The sequence below is a fragment of the Triturus cristatus genome, chromosome 4_1 (assembly GCF_964204655.1).
Source record: "Triturus cristatus chromosome 4_1, aTriCri1.1, whole genome shotgun sequence".
Lineage (NCBI taxonomy): Eukaryota > Metazoa > Chordata > Amphibia > Caudata > Salamandridae > Triturus > Triturus cristatus.
The window spans coordinates 792606316-792622317 of NC_140585.1; the positions used below are offsets into that span (position 1 = coordinate 792606316).

General features: G+C 43.0%; 1 protein-coding gene across 3 annotated transcripts in view; it reads right to left on the bottom strand.

The window, feature by feature from the left end:
• LOC146855547 (uncharacterized) overlaps positions 1-16002 on the bottom strand; it is a 98181-nt gene that overhangs the window by 23591 nt on the left and 58588 nt on the right. For 2 of the 3 annotated variants that reach the window (XR_014980852.1, XM_085650623.1), the window contains one exon: positions 12305-12401. The exons of the other annotated variant lie outside the window; for it this stretch is intronic. Coding sequence is in view for 1 of the 2 variants with exons in the window: in XM_085650623.1 (XP_085506749.1) it covers positions 12305-12401 (97 nt within the window). In the remaining variant the exon portion in view is untranslated. The remainder of the gene's footprint in view (positions 1-12304; positions 12402-16002) is intronic. 3 annotated transcript variants of the gene reach the window in all.

Sequence of the window (16002 nt, forward strand, 5' to 3'; positions counted from 1 at the left end):
TGATACATGCTCCTGGGTGGGGTGGAGTGCTCCATACTGCTCAGGGGTCGGACAGGGGTGGCTAGTGGGAGTTGTAGTGCTGGGTCCCAAGACACATTCCCCTTCCCTGTGAAGATGGCTATTATAATCTGACCGGCGTTTTTCCCGCTGGTCCGGCGGGGGCGGTTTTTTCCGCTACCATGGCGGTCGGGATGGTTTTCCGACCGCCATTGTAATCGGCCCCCAAGTATCTTTGTATTCCTTGTTCAATATATCGCTTTTTTGTCTTATGGCTTCTCTTTTCCGTACAAGGATAATTCTCAGTTCCTTCTTGCTATTTTGCAGGGTACAGGTGGAATCCTCCATAGGGACTGTTTCATCTTTCTCTGTTAATAGTTTACTTATGTGAGCTATTTTGGCATGATGGCCAAATAAGAAGCAATCTTTTATTATTTCCTTGGTAAACATTATGCCTACCTTGCTCCACATGCTCTACCAAGTGATAATCGGGCTTAGCTTAATTGTGTCTTCTTCATAAGATACATCTTGTTCTTTATGTGTAATGTAGGTTGATGTTGATTGTGGCACTGCTAAAAGTCTACGCAGAAAGAGATTCTCTAATGCGTCGGCAATACTGTGCTGTTTGTCACACCCCATAAAACGGCCTCATATATTACTCTTAAAAGGCATTTACTTTTATATAGATGTAGCTTTTCTTATAGGCTAATTCCCTATTTTCTCGGGAAATCTAAATATTGCTTCAGTTGTCCTTAAAATTTGGAACTTCTCAATTGGGGGCACCATTGTCTTCATCTTGAAAATTGAATACCCAAATATGCAAGGTTATGAGTTTCCAGTAACTCGGTTCCCCTAATACATTGTGCTCTATTTTTTTTAATTTCTAATTCCCACATACCACTGTAAATGTTTGCATTAGATTAAGCTGCAAGAGTCCATGTTTGTGAATCGCAATGTTCTTTGGTTTCACCATTCCAATTGCACTTTACCCTATACAAGCCCTGAGCTTAGATCACTCTTACCTCAGAAATTGTGTTCACTCTTCTGAATTCTTTGTTTTTTGTCGGCTCTCTATTGTTTCTGATTTTCCTCCGGGTGTCTCATGTCTCTTCCTTTTTTCCTTTTTACATTTGGCAATCATTTACTGTCAGCCTTATCTCTTAGGCCGAATCACTGACATAATATCGACAGACACAATATCGACCTACATTTTTATCGACACAAAAATATCGACAACACTAATATCGTCACCCTATACTTAATTAACAAAATACACTATTATCGACCCCAAAATATCGTCAAACATAATTATCAATTACAGTAATATCGAACACTTAAATATCGTTAACAAAAATATCGAACATCCTTTAAAAAATACATGTCCAAAACATCGATCACACTAATATAGACAATAATATTATCGTTTTTGTAAAAATATTGACAATTCAAAAATACATAAAACAAACAAAATTAAACACCATAATTATATTTAAATAATTAAACACACACTGCATATAAAATACAATATATTTCATAATTTTAGCAAATACTACAACATATTTTAAAACATTAAATGATAAATACACTATTAATAACAATTTAATTTCATATTTAGATTATTTAACATCACATATAAGATAATACACGTTTAAATAATTTAACATGTGAAAAAAGAATAACTGACTCTTAATTAGCATTTTCCATATACGGAAAACAACTACCAAAACGATTAAAACAATAAAGATTAACCAATAAAAACAGACAATATTAAAATGAACCAATGAGATTAACAAAACAATTAATACAAACACTATATAAAGAAGAAAAACGTATTCTTATTTTACACCTTAAACCAAAAACAATAAAGAAGCCGAAACTCTTCCTGATTTCTACCAGAAGCAAGGACTTCTTCAAAGAAAAAGGTATTACATTCTTCAAAACGTAAGTACATTACCATCTATCAAATAACTGTAATGCTAATACTCAAAAACTACTATTTATCATACTCAAATAATTAATATTTATCTTTTTTCAATTTATATCTCCTCTACAGATAATTCTCAAACCATGTACAAAATTACAGATCAGCTTCTAAGTTCACCTAACTAATTAAGTAAGTATTCAGCAAACAGCATTGTAACAAATTGTAAAATACCCAACCAAACCCCAAATCCATCTCAAACACCCACCATGTACATATTTTACGAAATAAGTAAAAATATGTTTTTCTCTTCCGACAGAAAGATCAACAACTTGACAGAATTCAACCAACAAAGAAAAAACATCTCCGTTTAAAAGCAGCTCAAAACCAACATTGTAGGTATGTTAATAACAATGTGTATTTATTAAGAAAAAAACATATACATTCTTCAATTTTATTAATTTTAATATACATTTTTGTAGAATTTAACACATCACAATGACAAAAGGCGCCCAATTTATCTCGTCCTAAAAAGGAACATTTTTGCTATGTTGCATGGGGTATATCTATACCCAGGAAAAGCAAAGTGGACTAAAAGTAAATTGGAAATGTAGCCAGTACTATTCAAATAAGTGTTATGGTCAGGCAACAACTAGAGAAACAATTGTTTTGTATACAAGAAGCATAACCATCTTCCAAATGTAACTGAAATAGAGGTTAGGAATGCCCTTGATAACAATAAAGAAGCTAGCACTAGCTCACAAAAACCTACGACTCAAATCCTTAAAGAATTGCTGCCTAGAGTACCCAAACATGCTACTGGGCAAATGCCCTCTATTTCTTCATTAAAAAGAACGATAGCTCACACTAAAAAAGCCACAACAATTACTGCATCTGCTCCAAAAACTTTTGAAGAGGTGGTAATTCCCCCAGAACTATCTATAACTCATAATGAAGAACCCTTTGTTCTCTATGACAACAAATGCAAAGAGAAAAGAATAATTATGTTGGCAACTACCAACAAATTAATAAAACTACAACGATCAGAAACATGGATGATGGACGGGACTTTTAAAATCTGTCCCAAACCATTCTTTCAATTATACACCATCCATGCCCTTTATCAGAACACCAACATCCCCTTTATCTATGCCTTGCTACCCAATAAACATAACTCCACATATATGGAAGTACTAAGTAAAATTAAACAGGAAACAAATATTTATTTTCCACAGAAACTAATAATAGATTTTGAGCAGGCAATGATAAGTGCTATTCTAAAGTCCTACCCACATACATCAATTCAGGGATGTTACTATGTTATGTTATGTTATGTCCATTTGTAACGCGCTTGGCTACTCGTGAGTATCCCGGTGCGAAACCCAAGGGGTAGAGGAAGGGACCATCATGTGAAAAGATGTGTTTTAAGCTTCTTTTTAAACGCTGCAAGGTCTTGAGTGGAGCGAAGAGCGAATGGAAGAGCATTCCTGGCCATGCTAGATTTAACCACGAGGGAACAGCACCCCACCCTCTGGAGCTTGAAACGCGGGACATGGGCAAAGCAGAGGAACGAAGAACGCAAGGCCCGCGAAGGGACATAGAAGGAAAAGCGCCTCTGGAGATAGAGGGGACCCTGACCGTGGAGGGCACGATGGGTTAAGACCAAGAGTTTGAATTTGATCCTAGCCGCCACAGGCAGCCAGTGAAGAGAGTGCAGATGAGGAGTAACACTCTTCCTTGACGAAATGCCCAGGAGCAGTCTGGACGCCATGTTCTGGACCACCTGTAGTTTTTTAATCAGGCACCCAGGAACCCCGGCATAGAGGACATTGGCGTAGTCCAATCGAGAGAGAATCAGTGCACAGGTGACAGTTTCTCTAGCAGCCTGCGGAAGAAGTGGAAAAAAATTCCTAAGAGTTTTTAGAAGACCAAAGCAGCAGCCAGCGGTTTTCCTGATGTGAGTAGAAAAGGATAGATTCTCCTCGAACCAAACACCCAAGTTCTTAGCGGGCTGGCCCACGGACAGGGGTAGTGGAAAGTCCTGCGGCCACAACTGCTCACGAAAGTCAGCGGGAAATTTGCCAAAAAGCAAAATCTCAGATTTTTGTTCATTGCACTTAAGCTGTCCACCCGCCAACCAATTGAAGATGGAACGAAGGCAATGTTGCGCCGCAAGGACAGAGTTCGATTTTTTATCCCAGGTGAACAACAACTGGGTGTCATCCGCATAGGCCAATACCTTAGCCCCAAGATCTTCAGCCAGATGGATCAGTGGCGTAACATAAATGTTAAAGATCAGAGGGCTAAAGGAAGATCCCTGCGGGACTCCAGTAGTGACCGTATGGAGAGAGGAGTAAAAAGGGGGGAGCCAAATCTGCTCAACCCGCTTCTCCAAAACAGACCTAAGCCAGCCCCAAACAGCTCCTGAGACTCCAACCTCTGCGAGACGGGCCAAAAGAAGAGCATGTAGGACGTATCAAATGCCGCTGAGAGGTCCAGCAGAATTAAAGCTGCCCTACCCCCGGCATCAAGGCACTCCCGAATCGCCTCCACCACCTCAACCAAAACAGTCTCAGTGCTGTGAGCAGCACGAAAACCTGATTGAGCTGAGTGCAGAAGTGCCTCGGTCTCCACAAATTCTGTTAATTGCTTGTTGACCACCTTCTCATAGCCTTTGGCAATGGCTGGTAAAAGAGAGATGGGCCGGTAATTGCCTGGATTAAGAGGATCGAGAGAGGGCTTTTTGAGAAGGGGTAGAATCTTCGCCTGCTTCCAACCCTGTGGAACAACCATTGACTGAAGAGACAAATTAATAATAGATTTAACTTCGAGGTGAACACTCTCCGCTACCACAGCCAGAAGCCTGGCCGAACAGGCATCGGCAGGGGAACCAGATTTTCAACCCCTGAGAGTTTTAAGAGTTTCCAGGGGGTTAACTGATCTAAAGGTAGACTGCATGCCAGAGGGGGTCGCAGGTTGAACCGCCAGCGACCCTCCACAACAGCCATTACCTGAGGAAAAAGAGGCCTGAATGGCCTTGATTTTATCTCTGAAGCACCCTGACAGAGTGTTACACCAATCAAAAGAGGAGGGAGTACCGCTAGCTTGGGCCAACGGAGAAGTAAAACTCTGCACAATGGTGAAGATTTCTTTAGTGTGGTTCCTGGCCGAGTCAATGCGGGCTGCAAAGAAATGCCCTTTCGCCGTAGCTATGGCAGCATAATAAGTTTTTTGCATTGCTCTAAGTTTTGTTTTAGCCACGGGGCAATAGTCACTCCGGCGCAAAGCCCGCTCCAAAGTTTTACACTCGTGTTTAGCCACCTTGAGAGCAGGAGTAAACCACGGTTTGGAGGGCGCAGCTCTAGCAGGTCTAATGGGTTGAAAGGAGGCCACAGAGGCCACTGCCCTGGACACCCAGCCAGTAAACCCTGACAGGCACTCCTCCAGACCCCCAGACAAGACAGGCCTGGAGGTGTCCAAGGCTTGTTCAAGTTCAAAAGGATCAAGTTTCCCAAAAGCTGGCTTCTGGTAAAAACGCGTCAGAGTCTCGGCATTAGAGACAGTTCAGGAAAAATAAGATATAAAATGGTCAGACCAAGGCACTGGGCAGGGATCCCTTAAAAAAATAGGAAAATTGGAACAGATTGGATCCAAAATGTGTCCGGCCTGGTGAGTGGGAAGGCAGACGCACTGGCTAAGTTGGGCAATATGAAGAGTATCCAGCAGGTCAATCACCTCCCTATCCTCGGGTTGGTCCATATGAAAGTTCAAGTCACCCAAGACCAGATAATGGGAGAACCTGACAGCCCTAGAGATGATCGCATCTCCACAGGCCTGAAGAAAAGGACCGGCCGATCCAGGGGGCCTGTAGATCAAGGAGACACCAAGAGTGAAATGAGCTGACAGGCGGGCGCTGAAGTCAAGCACCTCGCAGCCTGCCCAAGCCGTTGTGTCCCCCAAACGAAGATCCCATAGATCTTTATATATGACAGCAACTCCGCCGCCCCTCCCCCCCTGACGGTTGACTCTAAAGATCCTATAGCCCACAGGAGTAGCCAGTGAGACAATGGGGTCAGAAGTAGAGTCAAGCCAGGTCTCCATAAGGACCAACATATCTAGTGAGCCGTCCTCCAACAGCCCAAATATGTCCGCATGATGTTTCTTGAGTGAGCAGACATTTATCAGCGCTGCCGAGAGCTGGAAAGGTTTAGCCCGCTCATTGGGATGGCAGTCCTCACTGGCTGAAAAGACACGCCCCCCCCAGCTTGAATCCACATACAGTATAGGCCCCTAAAGGCATCACCGCCACATCCCAAGTGTGAGACAGGCGGCAGGCCGCCACATCCATAGCTCTAAGCAAAGCACTAGAATAATTTCGACATACCATTGAACCCCGAACGGCCGAGTAGCATGGCCGACGCCGGTCACTTTCGGGACGCTGACGTGCGCAGACGGGCATGCCTTAGGCACGGCTGCTGGACGCGTCCGCTGCGCGTCCGTTCAGCGTGCATTAAATACGCCCGGGTGCCGCAGAACTAGAGCGCCAACCAGCAAGATGGCGCCTCTCGGCAGCACCGCGGGACTTCCGGCAGTGAACTAACCCCCTCACCCCAACAGAAGTCGATATCAGCGAGGAGGTAGGGGAAATGTTCAAAAAATTTAATTTATTTTAAAGTGCAAGTATGTGGGTGGGAGCAGCGACCAAAAGTGCAAATGCCCAAAGTAGCAGCAAAGAATTATTAAAAACGAAGGTAGCAAAATAAAAACAAACAGAGATAAAAAACACGTAGTCACGTAGGCAATCACAGTGCCACTAAGCAAAAACACAGCGATTCAGACACATGTCACTCCGTGCAAGCCCCTCACTATCATTTCAATCAGTGTCTATGGAGACACCTTCAGAAATCAACACTATGGGCCCAATTCTGATGCGGTTAGGAAATCTTCCCGATCAAATCGGTTTGGAAATAGTTTCCGACCGACTCGGATCGGGAGAGTCCGACTGACTGAGTATGATGCATCCAGATGCTTCCAGATACGATTTGGTTGGACTCCCATTGACTTCTATGGGAGCCTATGTTCCTAACCGCATCGTAATCTGGCCCTCGGTCGGGAAGACGCGTTCCCAAACCGATTCGGAAGGAGCAAATGCCGTTAGGAGGCCTTTCTAACTGCATCGTAATCGGGGCCTAGGTGGGAATGCTTTCCTAACCGCATTGGAATCTGGCCCTAAGGGGGCGATTATGATTTCGGCCGGAAAACGTTTTACCCGACACGGACCCGTCATTTGTTTCCACCGAATCGTACACACGCCTCCCGAATGTCTGAGTACGATGCGATGCGTGAAATTTACAACCGACTTGGCCGGAAAAATTACTTACAGCGGGAAAGGAGCCTGACGCGATAAACTCGTACGCGACCGACTCCATGTAGTCAAGCATCGACACGACCGACTCGGACGCAAACAATGCCACATAGTCCAGCATTAACACAACCCAATAGACACGTACGGGACCGATTCTACACAGCCAAGCACATACACGACGCAACAGACTCCGGCTCATCCCTGTTGAACGTGTTCTGGTGCGATTCAGAGCTAAAATACGCCTCGTCCGAATGCTTTGAGGTGCTGTAAGCGGTGCCCTGTACAACGCGTAGAAAATACGCATCGTACTTGCGTGTACGGAAAATGCTTGTGAATGCCTTCCGTATGACTCTATTTCAGGGTTTCCTGAGCCTGTTCGGATGTGACATAGAGCACGAATCAGAGCAGACGATTTGGTCGGAATTTTGTCTGTAATACGCATCGTACTTGCTCGTTTGTAGATAAAAGCTCCGGATACGAGTCGGTCGGAAGGTAAGCCTACGAATAGCATTGGGAACGCCGTTTTTCCGAGATCGGAATCAACCCCTAAGTGTTTAATATGCGACAAACAGTTCATTTGCATACCAAATAAAAAAACGTATTGCACTGGCCTACGTCCCTGTTACTGATGTGGCCGAACATTACAATCTTTTAATAGAAAGTCCTTACTACCACCAACACGAACAATAATTAAGTCCCCTCCTAGACTATTTTGAAGATACCTGGGTGGGAAGACTCCATAGATCAGGACATAGGAAACAACCAAAATACCAAATTCCATGGTGGAATATCTACCATAGCACACTAAATCAAGAGGCAAAAACAAACAATGCTGTTGAAGGTTGGCATAATGCCTTCCAAGCAACAACAGGACGAGGTACACCTACTCTACACAAACTCCTACTCTCCCTCCAAAAAGAACAGAGGTACCAACAGCTACGAATGGAGCAATCTATCACACAAATCAGGCCTAAACTAGCCAAACAAACTAAACAAATGTTTGAATACCTACAACAACAAGTCATACTATACCCTACAACAAGAGGCCTAGAATACTTAGAACTAATTGCCAAAAGCCTACTCTAAACTCTCAAACCAGTGTAAAATATATAATACATTTCTGTTGAAATTATTAAAATGCATACAAATTATTATTTTGTTTTTAAACTAAATAATTTGTCTAATATATTTTTATTAATAAATAAATATATATATATAGACATATTAGAATTTTGAAAAAATAAACAACAATAACAGTAAATGTTATAGCATTTCCCTCCCACAATAAATAATTAAATAAACTTACCATTTCTGTAGCTGTAGACAGAAAATCCCACTTCTTGTAAAACAAAGCTGGTAGCTAATATTCCAAATAGAAGAAAAATGACCCCCAAAAAAATGAAAAAATCCAACTGTTCCAAAAAGTAATCCTCGATCCGTAAATTCACAATCCATAAACCATAAAAAAACAGAAAAAGTGCTTAAAAAAAGAAATGCTCCATGAAAACCCAAAAAATTAGGGAAGTGTAAAAGAATTATTAGTTACTTAAACTAATATACACTTCCTTAATTTAAAAAAATGCAATCTTGTAGTAACCGCAACTCCGATCAAACAAAACCTGTAAAAAACACACAAACATTCCCACCCACACAAATATACACATAATATACAATATAACAGTATTACAAACATTATTCACACCATAATAACACATATCCTACCAGACTTTAACATTTCTAAACTAGGTCTAAAAAAAATAACGATACACAAATCGTCAAAACGAACGCATTAAAAACACCACAACTCTACACACACTAACTACAACTTAACTACCTTCAAATTAAATTAAAAATGTAGTTTAAATAACTCGCCCCTAGCGATGATGACATCTCTAACTATCTAGAATATATACAGCTCCCCTGGTTCCAAAACTGGCAGCGTGACTTTTTGATACGCCCCATTGAGGTGGCGGCAGTTCGGCTCGTGCTGGGCTCGATGCGTGAGGGCAGTGCCCCCGGTCTTGATGGCCTCACGGTCACATTCTGTAAGGGCGTCAGCGATCTTCTCATCCCATATCTTATCTCTTTATTTCACGAGATAGCTGCAGGTGGTATCATGCCCCCTTCCATGCGTGAGGCATTGATCATTACTCTTTTATGTAGGTGCCCCTCTTATCGTCCGCTCTCACTACTCAAGGTGGACCCCAAGTTGTTTGCAAAAATCTTGGCGAACCATCTGGCGCCGCTCCTCCCTCAGGTAATAGGCCCTGAACAGGCTGGGTTCTTACCGGGTCGCATGCTATCATATAACCTCCGCACGGTGTTTGGTGCTCTTCAACATGTTCGTCCCGAGGTTAAGTCCGCTGTGGTTTTTTTAGATGCAGAGAAGGCATTTGATTAGATTAAATGGACGTTTATTAATGCTGTGTTGCGATGAATGGGAGTTGGAGAGGTCTATTTGCAATTGGTCTCGGTATTATATAATTCCCCGGTAGCTCGGGTTCGTATGGGAGATGTGGTCTCTACTCCGTTCCAAATTTTGCGGGGTACTCGGCAGGGGTGCCCACTCTCCCCGTTGTTGTATGCGGTTGCTGCCGAGTCCCTGCTGTGGGCACTGTGTGAGTATCATGGGCACAGGGGGCTTCGTTTTCCTTTTGATAACCTCATCACCTCTGCGTACGCTGATACGCTTTTATATATTCGCGATCCCGAGACCCATTTATCTCCCGTGATACGTGAGGTGCTGCGCTTTGGTGGCCTCTCCGGCCTAAAGATTAATTGGGATAAATCCATATTGTTTCCGCTGACGTCCTCCACTGTGCAGTTTCTGCTCGATTTTCCACTACAATGGGCAACTGAACTGGTCCGTTATTTGGGCATTCAAGTTCACTCTGACGTGGATGTGGTGATAAAAGCTAATTATGGTAAAGTGGTTGATAGACTCGGTGATGACATAGATAGATGGATATGTCTCCCACTGTCTTTGGCTGGTAGAGTTTCTTTAATGAAGACGGTTGTGCTTCCTCGCCTGCTCTTTCTTTTTGTTAATATTCCAATAGTGGTTCCACAGCATCTATTTTGAGAACTCTGTTCTTTAACCCTTTCCCTGCGGGGGTAATTCCCCCACGGTGCGGGGGGAAGTGGTCCGTGGCGCCGCTGTGCTTGTGACGAGCTCAGCTTGTCATGACTCACAGTGGAGCTGTGCTCATGACGAGCTGAGCTCGTCACGACCCCGCCCACTGATTAATTCTCCCGCACAGGCGGGGAATTTATCACACGCGGGTGGGCCGCGGCCGTTATGACGAGCTCAGCTCGTCATGAGCGCAGCTCCACAGTGAATCATGATGAGATGAGCTCGTCATGAGCATGGATGGAGTTAATGACCAAATTAGCGTGGGCTGGTAAGTCCCCTAGGGTCGCTTTGGACACTCTCATGCTTCCGTACACTGCCGGGGGTCTGAATTCCCCAAATTTTGAACTGTATTACAGGGCCGCACAGGCCTATCATACATACAGCTGGGTACACAGGCCCCCTGATTTACCTCACCTTCAGATTGAGAAGGTTGCTGCCGCCCGCACTCCCTGCTCGCTTCTTAACGCAAAACCCTATAAGGCGCTGTGGCATTCTGGACTCGATTAACTTGGTTGTGCACGCGTGGAATGTTTTACTCAGAATGTATGATGGAATGCAACTATATTCGCCCCGAATGCGTGTAGAGGGGTGCCAATGGTTTGCGCTCAGCTCGGAGAGGGGGACCCTGGACTCCCTCAGCAAATTGCGTATTCATACCATGGGTGATCTATTCAAGCATGGGCGGTTGGGTGCGTGGGAAGACGTAGGGGGTGCAGACAGTGTGCATACCGCTCTGACAAGATTCCACTTTTTTAGAACCCGGCATGCTTTGCGGGCGATACTTGGGGAAGAGCTGCATGAGCCCTATGACATCCCCCCTCTGTCCATACTGTTGAGTGCTCAGACCCCGTGCAAGTTAATTTCTAAGCTATATGCCTCGGCCCTGGTCACGAAGATTCCATCCCTCAGCAGAGTTAGACAGGCCTGGCAGCAGGATGTTGGCATTCCTATTACAGATGACATATGGTTTTACTGCTGCGAAGTTACCCGCAACATTTCTATTAATGGTCGCCATAGACTCGACCCACTTAAAATTTTTAAACAGAGTTAATCATTCCCCCTTGCGCCTTTTTGGGTATGGGTTGCGAGATGCTGATAATTGTGAGCGGTGTTGTGCGCCGCGTGCTGGTTTTTTCCACCAGGCTTGGCAGTGCCCCCAGGTAGAACACTACTGGGGAACGATTTTCCAAAAGCTGAATGACATTCTCGGGCTAATCATTGCACCAGACCCCTTGTTGGCGTTCCTAAGTTATACCAAACCCCTTAAGAAAAATGTGCGTAAGTTGGTGGCTATTGGTCTTGTCCTGGCCAAGCGCCGGCTAGCGATGCGATGGATGAGAGACCCTATGCCCACGGTGACAGAGTGGGAACACGACATGATATACTGCAACACCCAATCTGATGTCTATAATGAAATGCTCCCTCCTTGTAATCGTCCTAAGAGTTTTTGGGGTCTCTTTGCTCAATATCAGGCTGCGCAGAGAGCATCGGCAGATGCGGCAGAAGACTAATGTATAATTTTTATTTATCTCAGTAGACATAATGCCTCATAATGTTAATGAAGATGATTTTACATGAATCTGTGATGTTCTTATGTCCGCTTGTACTCTTGATAACAGTATTCTACCAGCCCTGCCCATCAGTTGAAAGCTTTTTTTCTCTATTGCTGTAACATTACTCATGCCTCACCTGCCCTTCCCCTAACTGTCACCATGTTTTGTACCGATATTGTTTAGTCTTGCATTTGCCTTAGACCTAGGTGATCCACATTTGTATTATTTAATTTCCTTTTGTATTATTGAATAGGTGGTGTTTTTTCCTTATGTTTTAAAATGCAATAAAAGACAATTAAAAAAAAGGTAGTTTAAATAAAGAAAATTAATCTTACCTTCCTCGACGCGAAGCAGCTCCTGACCGCAACCATCTCCCCTTTGAAATAACCCAAAACAAAATACAAGCCCCTAACAAATATGGCAGCTTCAAATCTATAAAATAAATATAATTGAATTAGAAAAATGTCATTACATTATATATAAATTACTTACATATTTAATTTAAATACTGCAATTTATATCTTATTTGTTTAAATGTATTTTTCATTTTTATATCATTGTAAAATTATATTAATAAATATTATTAAACACTAAGGGGTCTATTAGGATGGCGGTCAGAAAATCACTCTGACCGCCATGGTAGCGGAAAAACACCGCCCACTAGGACCGTGGCGTAACTGCCGGTCTAATTAGTATGCTCCGCAGTTAAAATCGGACTGCGGAGGTACGATCGCGGCTTTCAACATTGCGGCAGTTGCTGCTGCCAGCAGCACCGCCGCCATGTCCAAAAAAGCATGTCCAGCATATCCCTGCACTGCGTGGCAGGCACTGCACAGTGCCTGCCACCTGGTGCAGGAAAATGTAGGGGGGTACCCATGGTACCCCCCCAGGGCACCCACACCCCCCCAAACACATCGGGGGCCCACAAGACATTCTCTGCATGCCTTTCCATGGCGGTTCCACCGCTGTGGAAAGGCTGGCTACCGCCGGCATCATAATCATGCCGGCGGAGCCTGACTCTGCACGGCCCCATTTTAGCAGTCTAGCTCCGCCCACCAGGTAAGTATGCAGACTGCTACAGGCGGAAAAGTGGCGGGCGGGAAATCTCACCACGGCGGTCATCACTGCCATGCTAATGGGACCGGCCGTTTTCTGGGTTGCGATCTCAGGCGGATGACCGCTGCCGGCCCGGCGAATGCCACCGCCGGCCCGGCGGCGGCAATCCGACCGCCATCCTTATAGACCTCATAATATTTAATATTATAATTCCATGTATTTACAAGTTCCGTACAACATTTATGAAAAACTTGTAATTTTTATTTATAATTAAAAAATGTCTACCTTATAATAAAAATGTTTATAAATTAAACTATGTAATAATTAATAAGATTAATATTTTATATATTAAAATTATGAATTAAAATGTATTATTATTTTTGGGGGAAATGTAACTAGGTTTATAGTTAAAAAATGTTTTATAAAATTGTAAAAATAGTTATATCATTAATATGTTACCAATATATGTAACTAAACATAAAATGTTCACAATACCAAAATGAAATTAACTACTGTTAAAAATAAATATATATTTTTTCTAATTTATGTAAAAAAATGTTAACCTACATTATCTGTTACTACAAAGTTTACACAACTGTTTAAAACAATGGACCAATGTTATAATAAAAAAATGTCTTTAATTATAACATGTAAAAATATTCATATGTACGAAACATTTTGTATTTGTAAAATAAATAAGATTTTCTATCTCTATATCTTTATTTTCTAACATATTTTTATTAAAATAAATATTTCTTGTTGATTTCTAAATCATTTACAGTAAATACGCATCTTTAAAAAACTTAAAATGTCTAATTTTGTGTTTTATTAATGTTATATTCAATGTTACATATTAAGTTAATTTTTATTAAATATGGTTTCTAAAATAATATGTTTTAATTAAGAATACATACTATGTTTTCATTTTTAACTATCTTATAATTAAAATATTATACTACTTTAAACTATAATATTTTTTTAAGATTTTAAATTAACACGTATAGCTAAATTACCATTCCCACTCCAGTTAGCATAAATACAGGATAGGTGCTGGACACTAAACTTAATTAATTTACTATTCCCACTCCAGTCAGTATTAATTGGAGTAGGTGCTGGACACTAAATTTATTTAATTTACTATTCTCACTCCAGTTAGTATTAAATAGAGGTAGGTGCTGGACACTAAAGTTAATTCATTTACTATTCCTACTCCAGTTAGTATTAATTAGAGGTAGGTCCTGGACACTAAACTTAATTAATTTACTATTCCCAATACATTTAGTATTAATTAATGGTAGATGCTGGACAGTAAATATTACTAATTTACTATTCCCACTCCAGTTACTATTAAGTAAGGGTAGATTCTGGACAAAAACTTAATTAATTTACTATTCCCACTCCAGTTAGTATTAATTCAGTGTAGGTGCTGGATACTAAACTTAATTAATTTACTATTCCCACTCCAGTTCGTATTAATTAGGGGTAGGTGCTGGACACTAAACTTAATTAATTTACTATTCCTACTCCAGTTAGTATTAATTAGGGGTAGGTGCTGGACACTAAGAAGTCCATTAGGATGGCGGGCGGAAAAGCACCCCGACCGCCTTGGAAGCGGGAAACAACCGCCTACCGGCACCATGGGAAGCCAGCGGCCAAATTAGGATCAACAGCCCCAAAAAAACGCCTGCGGCGGAACAAGGCCAAGAAAAACCACCCGTAGCGGGCGGAGATAGCCAAAATCCAACTGCGGTGGTCGGATTCGCAGCGGAAAAACACCTACCCGCCGTAAGTATAGCGGAGACACCGCACCGGAAATTAGGATATTTCTGACGGTCCCACGGTATGTACCGCTGTCTCCGACCGCCGCGGTCGCACAATGGGATGAATGGGAGAGCCAGCGGAAGAGCTGAAGCACAGCCACCGCGGCAGACGATCCGTAAAAAATATGGCGGGCGAAGCAAAAAACCCACAAGAAGGCCAAAAAGTGCACACAGAAAACTAGCCATGCCCCCCAAATACACAAACACACCCCAATGACACAACCACATGACAAAAAGAAAAATACAAATCCCAGGACAACACACCTGACAGCAACACCCCAATTGGACACACCCACATAGCTGAGTATAAACCCAGCCCTTTCCCTGACCACAATCCTTTGCAATACCCCAGCTGACAGGAGAGGCAAAGGACACAACATCACTAGCCACACCACACACAGCACCACCTCCACACCTGCACAACTAACCCCCCCTGCACAACACCCTATACACAGCACAATCACAACCACCACTCACACTCCTGCACCCACAACCACTTTGCACACCACACACCACGGCCACACAGAAAATGTCCAAATTCACTGAGAGTGAGTTGAAGGTCATGGTAGATGAGATAGTCAGAGTGAACCACAGCTTTTTGGTACCCTGGTCCAAGAGAGACCATTAGCCACAAGGACACAAATGTGGGCAAGGATAGTCCCAAGGGTCAATGCAGTAGGGACCACCCTAAGATCAAAAAAGGAGATCATGAAGCGTTGGCATGATCTGAAGAGGGTGGTCAAGGAGAGGAGGAGCAAGAACCGTGAGCTGGCTCACAGGACTGGCGGTGGCCCTCCCATTCCACCAAAACCATTCACACAATGGGAGGAGAAGGTGCTTGCCATACTGTATCCAGAGAGTCTCACTGGAGTAGCCGGGGGAGTGGAGGCTGGTAAGTACAAACAAATGACTACCGCCACTCTGCTATGTACTGTCTTGCACAACTACAAAGCTACACCACCTAGGACACATACCATCCATCTGTACCACACACTCACAAAAACATGGCTTACAGATCCAACATTCACCCACTCCCATTCACCCCAAACATAGCTACCAACATAACCATGGGGGCATGTGTACAGGCAGACAGCACTACAACTCCCACCAGGCCCATGTGTCCCGCAGCATCAGCAAGATGCATCCCTCCCCCCCAC